Raw genomic sequence first — 14,087 nt, forward strand, 5'->3', positions numbered from 1 at the left:
CACCTCATCAGCTACAACAGTCCCATGCAGCTAGAAACACATCTTCCAAACATGCAATCACCAACTCTGAAATGATTCTTGAAGGAATATTAAGAATAACATTTCTAAAATAATGGATTAATAGATAGAAAAATATTTTTGGAGCTAGATAGGATGCATAAATTTAGTGAGTTCTTTATTATTAAGCAAAAGAAAGCTGGCTTGAAGAGAAGACTTAGGAAGATAATTAGAAGTACACATACCCATCTTTGGTTTGATCCACCACACCACTTAAAAGTTCCACAGTCTTTGGGTTGGGCTGGCTTTCTCCAAAAATATTCAAATACCGAGTGACAAAGTCATTGGGAGACATAAAAAATTCACCGTTTTTTTCAATGCTCGCATACTGTTTAAAAAAAAAAAAAGGAGGGTAAGGGGAAAGAAACATTACCAATATATCTGATTCTTAAAAGTATATAGTCATGCGCTCAATACTGAAAAGGCCACAAACATTCAAAAGATAAAATCACATAGGTTAATACCATCTTCAAAAGGCAGTTATGATCCACCACTTCAAAGAAAGATTTTAAACAGTCAAATTTTATGCTGATCAGTAGCTCACACAGTGTCCCCCATCCCACCCCTGCATGAGAGGACATCTGGCAATGTATGATAACAATTTAAATTGTCACGACTTGGGGAAAGGGAAAGCTACTAGCAAACATGAAATAATGCCCTACAGGGTCTCGCTATGAAGCCCAGGTAGCCTCAAACCCAAGATCTCCCTATCTTAATCTCCCAAGGGCCAGGGTTCCAGGCATGTGCGCTTAATGACATGTCCTTTCTAAAGTGGGATCAGTTGTGAAGTATTAAATACTCTTTCAGGGAGGCTGTTGTGAAAGGCAGCTCCTACACCTTGCATCCCTATGTAAGGAAACCAAGCCCCACCTCAGTGCCAACACCGAAACAAAACGGAAGTTTAGCCAGCCTGGAGCCATCAAACTTCTAACGAGGGACTTCCAAGCCTGCCTTTCTACTTTAGCCGGTCAGATATATTTTCTTTATTTTGCTCGCATAAGCACTTTATAGAAGTTTCTCCTGACACCCTCTTCATGGAGTCCCAGATGGCTTGGGGTTTTCCCAATTCCTGAGTCCTACCTAGATAACTCACTCAAATTCTAACAGTCCCAGGTTCATCTTCCAACAGAACTCAGGGAGGCCCACAGTCTGAGAAAAGATCACAAACTGAACTGAAACACTACCCTGGAGCCACACAGCATCTTCCGTGACACTGGACGCAGGTTTAAACTGCTGCCCTCCTTAATGTCGTCTTACTCAACATTACACAGGGACTTGCTGGCACCGGATTCTCCTCCATGGTGTTCTTCTAGGACTCGGTCCAGCTTAGGCAAGGAGGACTTGGCTGTGTCTCGTTCCTGGGGACACCCATGTTTTGGGAAATGCTGAGAATAAACATGAGGATATGGCATCCTTGTGGGGCAGAAGCAGATCTTCCGATTCCCAAGATAAAAGAGCAAAGGAAGAGGAAGACAAGATACCTGAGAACAGGGCTTACTAGGTGATTGGAACCCCACCAGCAGCCAGGGTAAGGAGGGGCACAATGTAAAGAGGTGCAATAGCAGACTTTGTAGTCCTGCATGTGGGGCTGCGCCTGCTACCATCTGAAAGTCTTGACAGCTAAGTAAGTTTCCTGGGCTCTGAGGCTTCCTCTGCAAAATGGGTATAATGATATTACACACTCCATTTGGCTGACGTGTGAAACAAATGAGATAATAATGAAATACATTATGAACAATGCCCACAACATAATAAGCACATTTTTGGTTTGGCTGTTTTATTACATTTATGTATGTATGTATGCACATATGTATATGCACATGCCATGGCACCCATGCGAAGACCAGAGGGCGACTTGCGGATGTCTCCTTTCCACCATGTGGGTCCTGGGGGTGGAGGTCAGGTTACCAGGGTTAGTGGCAACCACCTTTACCCACTGAGACACTTCACGGGTCCCTGTTTTAGCTATTTTTTTTTTCCCCTTTGGTTTTTCGAGACAGAGTTTCTCTGTGTAGCTTTGCACCTCTCCTGGAACTCACTTGGTAGCCCAGGCTGGCCTCGAACTCACAGAGATCCACCTGGCTCTGCCTCCCGAGTGCTGGGATTAAAGGCGTGCGTGTTTTGGCTATTTTAAAAATTCTTTTCTTGGGGCTGGAGAGACAGCTCAACAGTTAAAAGCACTGGCTGTTCTTCTGGAGGACCCCGGTTCAATTCCTAGCACCCACATGGCAGCTCACACCTGTCTATAACTCCAGTTCCAGGGGACCTGACACCTTCACACCAATGCACATAAAATTAAATAAATTATTATTATTTTTTAATTCTTTTCTTTAATGCTCTGCTTCACTGAGTGACATCTGCTGCTGGTACAGCACCAAATCAAGGATATAACAAGGACTTTCTTCCACCAGCAGCTACCCAGTCCTGGCCACTGCCTAGGGAAGGCCATGGGAAGCGGTAGAATACTATTTTCTAAGTACAGTACAAAAAGAGACAGCAAGGGACGCCACCATCCGTCGGCGACATTCACTTCACTTTGGGGGGAGTGGGAATCTACAGAAGAAAGAACTGATTGTGATTTTTTTTCCTAAATGAGGACAAACAAGCTTGAAACAGAAGGCGTATGTCACTGCTAATGACAGCAATCCTGCAGTGTGGTTATACCAAGGTTTCTCTAGGACAGTGATTAATTTACTTCAAAACACAACTTAACTTTTCTCCTGCTGGCCCACATTTAGATTATTTCCAGTTTGGGTTATTTTGTAAGAAAACCTAAGATAGCTATTCTTTTATATAACATTCGTACAAATTCCTGACTATTTTCAAAAACTAGAGTCCATGGGAAAAGAAATTGCTGAGTTAAAGGACGGGAACTTTCAGGCGGCTGGCACTTATTATCGCTCTGGTCTCCGGAAACGATTGTACCAATCCATACTGCCACCAACGGTGCGGGAACACGCTCTCGGCCCCTTGCAGGGTCACATTTGTTTCAAATACTTTTCCAGGTTGACATTTTTATGTAATTGAGTCTACAGGGCTCTTTTCCCCCCTTTGCAAATCCCTCTGTTACTTTTCTGACCTTAAAAAGCTAGTCCTTTCTCATCTCAAGACCAAATACCAACACAGTTTCTTTCTCTCCTGGCTTTTGAGCAGATCTGTATTTACCTTTGGGTTTCAGCATATCAGAGCTTTGTTTCTGCGTGTGGTCTGACATGAGGATATCCATCCCAAATGCAGCTTTTGCCGCTCAATCTGTTGGTTGCTCCAGACCCACAAACCAAGTCCCTCCCCTCCCCACTCTCTAGGATGCAGGTTTTTCACTACTAAATTATCATATGGTCACCAGAGGAAACACGGAGAAGCAGACCCCGGCTGCAGCTTCAATTCTGACAGGCTGGAATAGCTTCCTGGGGCCAGCGTGCACCGTGGAATTGCCAGGCGCAACACCAAGAATGCAGGATGGCCTGGCAGTTCCGATCAGTGGGAGATAGTCCAAGCCCACCCTTTCTTGTCGACCTGTCTGTCCTCACAAGATAGCAGTGACTCTTGCTCCAACTGCGGGAAGGGCTCTGTCGAGACAGGGCTTTGGGGCTGTGTTCTCATTGTTCCCTCAAACTCCCAGACTGCTGCCTGACAGTGGAATGTGTTTAAGAAATACTTTTCGAATGAATGAGAGGCTCAGAACGGCGTATTACTTTTCCCCCGGAGCTTTTCTTGGCCTGATGATTAGCCTTTGAATTTTCCCCCAAATGACCTTGTCATTCATTGTCAAGCTGTGGACCCTAAAAACATTTTTCACTGAAAATGCACAATCAAACTGCAGTGAACTACACTACTCACTCACAAGATAATGAAGGGTAATGAAGGTTGGCAAAAATGGAGAAAACTCCCACACACTAGTTGTGTAAGAATAAACTGATGGTACTGGAGAGGTGGCCCAGTCGTTAAGAGCACTGGCCGCTCTTCCAGAGGAGCCAGGTTCAAGTTCCAGAACCCACATGGCAGCTCACAACTGTCTGTGACTCCAGTTTGGGGAATCTGGCACCCTCACAGACATAGATGCAGGCAAAACGCCAATGCACATAAGAATGAATAAATCTTTTTCTTAAGTAGATATATCTAAAAATAAATAAACTGACCAACCATTTTAGAAAACTGCTGGGCAATGTCTTCTGTAACTGTGCCTAACACACATACCATAGACAGCAATTTCAATCATAGGGAAATCTCCAACAAAATGGATGAGTTATAACACCAAAAAGTTGAGGTAGTCACAGCAACCTGATTTATGTCAAAAATGATATATATATAAAAAAAAAAAGGCCCAGATGTCACCAAACAGCTGGAAACATAATTGACTGTCATATAGTTAGTCGCACAATAAAATACAACATAGTAAAGAGAATAAACTAACTCCACCCACCCGAGACAACACAGATGTATCTACATAAAGCAGGGTTGGGAGTAGAGCTCGGTGGAAGAGCATTAACCTGTGATGTCTGAGGCCTGTGGCTCCACCCCCAGCTGTGGAAGAAGTAACAGAGACAGAGAGAACCCAGACTGCATGGCTACCCCTTATCCTGGAATGAGATCATGAACAGAACTAAGATGCCACAGGAGAAGTCAACCAGCTGCCTTTGGGCTGTGGGGAGTGGCCAGCACAGGGAGCAAGGAACTCTGGGTGCTGGTGCCACAGGCACACTCACGCTGTAAATAACCATGGAGACGTTGCTTATTATCTGTGCACCAGACTCAGACCTCAATAGTCCACATTCTCACCAAGGTATTTTTATTGGCCTCGTTTGTTTAGAGGTGACAAAGAGATCATCTCTTAAATAGGATGGCATGTTAATTTGGATACAAAATATAGTTTTATGAAGTTTAAAACAAGCTCATCCACCAAAGCAGGGATGTGTCACTTTGGGGTTCAAGTAAATAAGTCAAAGGTTGTTTCTTGGACTCACGGACATAGGTCAACCATGGTAAAAAGCATGTACCAGGGGTTCTGGCAAAGACGGCCTGGTTGTCCTTGAGGCAAGGAACAGGGGTCACTGTCAGAGGAAGAGACTCTTTCTTACAGCTGCCTCATGTCTAGAATACCATTCATATCTCTCTGGGAATATGTCTAAGTGGCCTGAAGCTTCCCTCTCTTCCAGGTTTTTGAGGGAGGTTTCAAGATGATGAAATACATGCTCAGGAAGGCTTTTGTAATTCTTTAAGTGATTTTGTATTTCTGTTAACACCACACTGAACGAGGAGAGTAGCAAAAGGACTCTGAAAGGAACCCGTCCCTGTAGTGCCCGCTCCACAAGGACAGGAGTCCTATCTGGCCTGCTCCCCACTAGCTATTTAATAAAAGCCTGTGAGTGATGACCTGGGTCAGAACCCTCATCGTGTGTCTGCCACTCACATCCTGGGGCTGAAAGGCAAATTCTCTTTGACCTTCGCTCAGCCAGAGATTACCTGTGCACACCAGGTCCTGTCACCTGCCAGTCTGTACCTTGATCCCCGCTTCTAAGGATGGAATAAAACAAAACAGACCATATGAATACTGGTGTTCGATGTTGTCTGTTACCAGGAATCACTGTTTTCTTTTTTAATTGGGTCCACAATGTAGAAGGAAACTATGTGTATTAACTGAGGATGTATATTACAGCACCCCAGGTGAATTATAATGAACGCCAAACAAAGAAATAAGTTAGTAAAGTATGTGTGAAAGTGTACTAATATGACAAATATTCATTTAAATTAAGGGCTAATCATGCAGGTATTCGCTTTATAATTCTATTTCTAATTTCTAATTTGAAATTGTCACAATAAAAAGTTAAAATTCAAGCATCCTAAAGCTTTTCATTTTAATAATAGTCTAAATTGCTAACATAAAATGTGGGACTATATACTGCTACATTCCAACTCAAAATGCAAAGACAAGAGAGCACAAATGGTAGCCTGCTTACTTAGAAGGCATGAGGCAGAGTTCACACGCAGCATCCTAAAACAGGGTGAGTGGGGCAAGCCCTATTCATTACAGCGTTGCTGTGATAGCGAATGAGAGATGGCAACTGAACAGACGTTATAGAGAATGACCAGATGAAGTACCACGCAACATCCATAGTTAGGAATAGCACAGTTTCAAAGCTTACAGAGAAGCGGCTAGACTTAAAGGCATTTGTGTTATGTTTTTTTTTGGGGGGGGGGACTATACAAGGTAGTATTTTTTTCTCTCCTGTTAATGAAAATAACTGAAAGAGAGAGAAATGGAGGAGAGAGAGAGAGAGAGAGAGAGAGAGAGAGAGAGAGAGAGAGAGAGAGAGAGAGAGAGGAAGAGAGAGAGAGAGAGAGAGAGAGAGAGAGAGAGAGAGAGAGAGAGAGAGAGGAAGAGAGGAAGAGAGAGAGAGAGAGAGAGAGCTGTGTCTATGCTGAGATCCAAAGTCAGTTTTCTTTATGTATCATTGGAAATATCAGAAATGTAATCACTCTAGACTCCTATTTCTGCAGATGACACCTCTCCTCCTTTCCACACTCTGGAGCTCCCCCTGTTCTGTGAATGGTGTCTTTGCAATGAGGACATTCATATAGCCAGCCCCCTCCACTCTAAAGGATGACACAGGCTGCGCGTGGTGGCCCATGCCTTTAATCCCAACACTTAGGAGGCACTTACTTAGCCTTGTAAGTTCAAGGTTAGCCTGGTCTACAGACTGAGTCCCAGGACAGCCAAGGCAATGTACAGAGACCCTGCCTCCAAACAAACAAACAAACAAACAGGCAATCAGTTTCATCAAATATTCCTTCAAAGCATCCCTGACTAGCTAGCTCACTGCCCACTGCTCCTGCAACCAAGACCTTCATCAGGGATTTCCAAAAGGATCATTCTCAAGGTCGGCCACCTCACAGCCACCGAACTAGCCCATCCTCAAGCCCACCCTCGCGGTGCTTGAACTACTCAGAAAACTTCCAATGCCTTCCACCTGTTCACTCTCATTGCAGGCTTGCTGTGAAACCCACCCGCAACGCTTCCGCCTCCCACACCCTGTAATGCTCCCTGACAGTCGAAGCTCAAAAACAAAAATTCAAAAAGTGCAGAGTAAACAAGTTCAACCCGGAGAAGTTCTCTCCCAAATCATCTATCTCCAGGCCTCCACGCCGTCCTCTTCTCCACCTCCCCATGCTCTCCCCGCAGCATCTCCGCTCCACACAACTGAACACTTGGAGTCTGCTTACTCAGTCTCTTTACCTGCTCGTGCCTGTAAGCCTGCACTAAATCTGAGCTTCTGTGAGACCGTCGTTGGTGTGTTCCTCTTTTGCTCACCCCACTGAGAACGTCATAGCACTTGATTTCAATCACAAGTCTCTTTCAATTAACATGAAGCTACAGCAAACACGCTACGTAGAAAGTCTTCACGGCATTGAGATTAAACCCAAAACTGACCGTCCCGGAGTTCATTTTCCACATGCAGATAAAACCTTGGCTACCACTTTCCCCAAGACCAGCCTGCAAAGTGAGTGTTTTACCCCAGCTTGTTACAAACCAAGTATCAATATTCCAACCATTCTCTAACCATTGCCCCAAACTGGATCAATAAACATATGGTTGTTCATGCTACTTTCTGTCTAGAACAAATTCCACACCCTTGTCTATCTGATAAACACCTATTCTTTTTTTTTTTGTTTTGTTTTTTGTTTTTTGTTTTTTTTGTTTTTCGAGACAGGGTTTCTCTGTGTAGCTTTGTGCCTTTCCTGGAACTCACTTGGTAGCCCAGGCTGGCCTCGAACTCACAGAGATCCGCCTGCCTCTGCCTCCCAAGTGCTGGGATTAAAGGCATGCGCCACCACCGCCCGGCCAAACACCTATTCTTTTTCAAGTCCAGTTCAAACCCTCTTTCTACACTTTTGATGACCCTCCATAGAAAGATGTAATTGGTCTCACATAATCTCCCTACAAATTAATGCTGTGTCATACTTATCAACCATATGTTGGCTGTTTTCTTATCTACACACAGTGAAATATTTAAGGATAGGAATCATGATTTACGTATCCTTACCAGGCGTCCAACATCTAATAGACAACCTCAAAGCAGGGTGGGTGGATGAGATACAGGGTGGGTGGATGAGATAGAGTTTCACTCTTCTCAAAAACATACAGTAAAAAGCCAGAAGGGTGTCCACCTCAGTCCTCTGGAGTCAGCTTTCTTTCCCTACCTGCTCAGCTCCATGGCTCTCTCTCATTTCCAGGGCTGCCAACTCCCCCACAGCCCAGACACCTAATATCCAAGGCTCAGATGAGGTGCCTTTCCATCCCTCCCTACTACAGCAGAATCCTTCCTTCTGCCTAGTTCGGCAGAGAGACGGCGGAGACATTTCCCACAGAGCTCTTATTAGAGAGAAAATCAAGTCAGAAAAACTCATGAAAGGAGAACAACACAGTAAACGGGCTTGCAGGATGCTGACTGCTCATCGCTACAGGTCCAGCCTGGCAGCCCCCACGGCACCTCTTTTTCCTTTGATCCCTTTACCGCAACCACCATCTACACCAGACAGTAAACAAGAGCTCCTCCGCATGCTGAGCCAAGGTGGATTTGTGTTGGTCCCACACTATCCAGGCCTGGTGAGGTCACCAAGACCCTGTGCCAGATCCAAAATCCCTTCTCCAAACTGCTGATTCGGTTTTCTTCATGGATCCACCTCCTCCCCCACATCATCTCAGACTCTAAACCATAAAAAACCCTCACTCAAAAGTCACGTAGTCTCCTATCTAGTGCCAAGGATTCTAACCCCAGCTGTGAGGTCCATCTACATAGAAACGTCACCCGTGGCTGTTCAGGGACTTGCACGGAGCTCCGACACTCCCTTGGATTTCCCTGGGCCAAGTGGAGCCAATGCTCCAGTCCCTGGGCATTAACTTAAGGAAGAAGACATGAATATCAAAAATTCCATCACCGGGGACCCTCTTCTTCCTGACAACATTCTATACTGGCCCTTCTCAGCTAGAAACAAATTTAAAGGGGTGGGGGAAAAGAGAGAGCAAGTGTTGGTGTGGGGGTGTGTACAAGATGTGTATAAATACCAAACATCCTTACAAACTCAACCTTCTTTCTTCCTCTAAAAATGTTTACATTTCATTTTTCTTTTGGGGTCTTTGTGTTTCCCGCATTTGCTTTAATTATTATTTTTTGTGTACATGTCTGTGTGCCTATGTGAGTTTATGTGCGCCACATTCATGCAAGGGCCCTCAATTTCCAGAGAATGCCAGGTGGCCTGGAACTAGTTACAGGCAGTTTTGAGCTGCCTGGTATGGGTTCTGGGAACTGAACCTGGGTGCTCTGAAAGGGCAGGAAGCACACCCAACCTTAACCACTGAGCTATCTCTTCAGCCCATTCTCCCTGTATTTGCATCATTTAATTTCAAGCATTTACTGAGTCAATCTAAGCATGTCAGGTGCTTGGCAGTGCATACCAGTTAATTTATTGAATATATTTTTTTCTAATTTTCATTATGAAAGCATTCAAACATACAAAGTAAAGAAATAATAGTGCAATAAGGCTAATATTCCATTTCCTAATTTCAAGTTTTTTTCACAATACCACCCATCTCTGCCTCCCACCAAAAATGAGATTTTAAAGCAGTCTCTACTATCACACTGTCCTCTATAGATGCTTCAATCTCATCTCAAAAAGACTGCACTTCTGTTGGTTTTTGAGAGAGAGTCTCTATTATATAGAACTGGGTGTCCTAGAATGTGCTTTGTAGACGAGGTTCTCAAACTCAGAGATCCGCCTGCCTCTGCCTCCTGAGCACTGGTATTAAAGGCGTGTGCCACCACTGCCCAGCTAAATAGCAATTCTTAACCTCAAATATCCTGTCCGTGCTCCAGTTCCTTATTGCTTCTCCATTCCTCAGCACTGAGGGTTATAGCTGGGGCCTCATGCATGGTAGGCAAGCATTCTTAGACTAAGCCACAATTCAAGTCCTCCTTGTTTAAAAAAAATATGAACACATTTTTTCATAAAGAAAGTGAGGCCCATGTAATCAACACTTTTCTGTATCATAGTCAGTGCACATCAAGTTTCTGATTTTTGCTTTGATGCCTCTTTGCATCCAGATAAAACCTTGGCTAGCACTTTCTCCAAAAACAGCCTTCAATATGAACTGAAATGTCTTAGTAAGGTATGTTGCAAGGCCAGTACCAACATCCCAACCATTCTCTAACCATTACCTAAAATGGACCTCTGAAGTCATGGTGTTCCCTCCACACATCTGGCACACTTTGATTTGCACGTGTTATCCTTCAGTGTTTAGAGAAGGCCCTCATAGTTTGTTTTTAGTGTCTTTACAAAACAGGCATCTTCTTTTTTGACTATGTTGAGCAACAAAAAAAAGATTTGAGACCCAAGGAAGACTTTTGGTGTACTGACCATTCATTGTCCAGAACCATAGTTGGGGGGAGTGCAGGAACTAAGTTCTTAGGGTATCTGGGGCACCCCAGTGTCTACGACTATCCAGTGTCAATACACTGATCATGGCAATGATCAAAACAAAACAATGGGCTTCCTCTACCCTGGGGAGGGAGGACGATCCTCTCGGCACAATGGAGAATTATCAGGATGCTGACACAGAACCTAAAACTTCCTAGGAAAAAAGGCATTGCTATGGACCTTCAGAGATCCAGCCCTCAATAGGTAATGAGTCTCATGACTCAGCCCTCCAAGTACTTTTTCAGTTGAACTGTATGACATGAAAGAAATTAAAATATAAGCCATATCTCCATCACCAGAATTCACCTACATGGTTTCCATATTTTTTTTTAAATAGAATTATAAAGGATCCCTTTCATGAATCCTATACTAAGATACGTTGAGGAATGTTTTTAAATTTTCAACAATGAAATAAAGAGCTGTTTGAAATAATCGTCTAAAGTTATAGAACACAAACCAAACAAGAAACAAAATAGATTCCTTTATACTGACCTTCAAAAATATTGGTCTAAGCTCAGCTGGATCTGCTCTCTTGGTTAAAGCCACCTATAAATAAACACAAAAAATGTTTATGTTATTAGAACAAAGCTGAGAAATCAAGCTAGCAGGAGGGAAAATAAACTTTGGGTTAGAAATTAGTAGATTTCATTTTTGTACATAAAGTACCAAATTGCTCCAGTGTGTAAACTAGTCCCCAGATTTTAATGTGGACTCCATGTGGCTTCTAAAATGATAACATTCTCTATGAGAAACCAGAAAGCCCTTAATATCTAGTGTTCAATGTATAAAAGGGGAAAAAAGTTGAAACAGATTAGTGAACACCTGGCATTTCTAAACCACACCCAAGGGTAACTCATGCCTTCTCACATAGGAATATTTAAATATTAAGTACAACCTGTCTGCCAATCCTGCATAGGAGCTCATTTCTTAAAAGTCAGTGAACTTGTAAATCATATTAAGGACCCAAAGGGAACTGTTTCCCACAGCTCCTCCATGAACAGCACGTACACCCACCGACCTAGACAGGCCAAAGAACTTCTCCACCTCTCCCCAGCCTTAATAAATCATAAGTCTCCAAAGGTGTGACTATTATTCTTCACATTCTAGAAACTCAAGGGACCGTGGTTACCTTCTACCAGTAAAATTTGACAGATTAGCTCAGAATAGGTGTTGTGCTTAATTCTCCAGGCCACAAAGTCCAAAAACATCACTGGGAAAAAAGCAAGACAAACTTGAACATGACTGCCCCAGGCCAACACAAAAGAACCCTTATGCAGAACCAAACAGTGGGCTTATTCAGTGTCCCATCACCCAGTCCTGTTGGCAACAGTGGTCATAAGACGCAGTTCTCAGCAAGCAGAGTGTCACCCCATGATACAACCAAGGCGGGGCCCCTGGAACCACCCCAACACTGGAACCATGTCCCTATCCATGAGGAGATTTATGCAAATTGTTCTAAATCCCTTCTGTGTGTTTGCAAAGGCTCTTCTGAGATCTTTAGACAATGGCTTTTCTGTCTCTCCATATGGAACTACCAGAGCTCCTTGGCCCAACACTGTCAGGAATAAATTTACTAACGAGTCACTAGAATGGGAGGTAGTCTCTCTGAAAGCAGCTGGATGGTCACCATGCTAACACTGATACTCTTTCCACTTCAGCTGAATACCTGACACTATCAGTGTCTTACACCCAGAATTAGCTGGTGTCCTTTGCTGTTCAATAACACAGGGAAAATAAGACCGCTAACCAACCCAGCCATGATTAATGATGCTGCTGACCACTAACCAACCCAGCCATGATTAATGATGCTGCTGACCTCCAGGTTTTAGAAGAGGAGGCCCTGTTAGTGGAAAGGTGGAACTGGGATGAACACTCCTAGAAAAGGCATCACCAAAGCCCCCTCTACCTCCATTTCCAGAGCAGAGCCATTCCTCCCCCCATGGTGAAAAATCCTATACCATATTTACTAGGCATGAGAAGGGGGACTGTGCGTAGTATGCTGGCCTAAGTTTTTCCCTTTAAAAGGCAAAGAAATTTTCTACACAATGAACTATGCTTGCTCTGTCTGGATGCATGCTTGCAGGTCTGCTTAGTTCACTATACTACACACTTTGTATGAACAATACTGGGCAGTGCTAGCCAGAACACACCTCCCTGGCCTGAAGCCTCATGGCACTGTAATTTCCTGATCCCCAAACATAAATCATGCAATGCTCCTAGTCAGAACTGGACCTGTTTGAGAGAAAAAGCACTCTTCACATTGTAACCCATCCAGGGTCTCAGCACAGGAGAACAAAAAGGAAAACAATCCCTCCAGGGGCCAATGCTTCGAAGTCGTGCCCCCAAGAATGTACCCCGTAGTTTACAAAGCACGGCTGGGTCCTCACGGAGAGTCTGAAAGTCAGGACACATTATTGTCCCTATTTTCCAAACGGGGAAATCAAGGTTCAGAAAAAAGTTGTGTACTTCCTTTCCCTAAGTCAGATGAAAAGCCATTTCCCCCCTTGTGTTTGTGTTTTCTCAGTCTCAAGTCTCCTATCCTCCACATTACAAGCAGCTTCACTGTAACCCAGCTTATAGGAAATATACAGCACAAGGATGAAGATCAGCACTCTAAATGCAGTCTGCCTGGCAAGGCTAGGTCCTCGCATGGTGGTACATACCTGTAAACCTACAACTTCACTTCATAGACTGCGCCAGAAGGATCTAGAGCTTGAGACTAAGCCAGGTTACATAGTATGACGCTTTGTCAGATAAACCAACCATAGTTGTGGGATATGTCTACACTGTGTGAAGATGTTGCTGTGATTGGTGTAATAAAAAGCTGAACTGTCAATAGCTAGATGGGAGGTATAGGCAGGACTTTCGAGCAGAGAGAGGACTCTGAGAAGAAGAAAGGTAGAGTCATCAGCCAGACACAGAGGCAGTAGGACATGCAGGAGGAGAGGTAACAGCCATGAGCCATGTAGCAGGGCATAGATTAATAGAAATGGGTTAATTTAACTTATAAGAACTAGCTAGAAACAAGCCTAAGCTATAGGCCAAGCTTTTAAAATTCATAAGAAATCTCCATGTCATTATTTGGGAGCTGGCTGGTGGGACAGAGAAAGACTCATCACAAACAGTGAAAAAGAAAATGTCAGACTGGCCTTCCACAGAGTGCAGGCCTGCCCTCTTAACTCATTGGCTGGCCTGGGTTCTCTGACTGGTCTCATTTCCTCGTCTATCCATGAGAAGTGGTGGATAATTGCAAGGAAAGTGCTAAGTACCAACAAGGCCCTAAGTTTAAAGCACTCAATAAATGCTATTATCACTTTTGTATTACTTATCCAAAAGCTTTTATATTCTACCATGATCACGTGTCTAAGTAACGAGTAACCTACTTCATAATTTAGAAGGGAGAAGTAGGAGAGAAAAAGGGAAGTCAGGGTTCTTGAAGACACTCACCAAAGCCCCAACCAAATGTCAATTATCACCTCTGTTCTCCTAGCCTACATAAAGCTACTCTTGAAAAGAGACCCAAAGCCACAGGTGTGGTAAGTGGTGAACGATCTCAC

The 14,087-nt window shown here is 43.8% G+C and overlaps 1 protein-coding gene across 4 annotated transcripts in view; it reads right to left on the minus strand.

Annotated features, from left to right (window-relative positions):
- The window catches only part of Slc25a13 (solute carrier family 25 member 13), a 181,051-nt gene that overhangs the window by 141,376 nt on the left and 25,588 nt on the right, over positions 1-14,087 (minus strand). For 3 of the 4 annotated variants that reach the window (XM_059257354.1, XM_059257355.1, XM_059257356.1), the window contains exons 2-3: positions 11,023-11,076; positions 243-385 (exon numbers count right to left, since the gene is read on the minus strand). In XM_059257354.1, the coding sequence (XP_059113337.1) occupies positions 243-385; positions 11,023-11,076 (197 nt within the window). Of the gene's footprint in view, positions 1-242; positions 386-8,864; positions 8,967-11,022; positions 11,077-14,087 lie in introns of those variants that run through there. The other variant, XM_059257357.1, reaches the window with a different exon arrangement.

The sequence above is a fragment of the Peromyscus eremicus genome, chromosome 3 (genome assembly GCF_949786415.1).
Source record: "Peromyscus eremicus chromosome 3, PerEre_H2_v1, whole genome shotgun sequence".
NCBI classification, from domain to species: Eukaryota; Metazoa; Chordata; class Mammalia; order Rodentia; family Cricetidae; genus Peromyscus; species Peromyscus eremicus.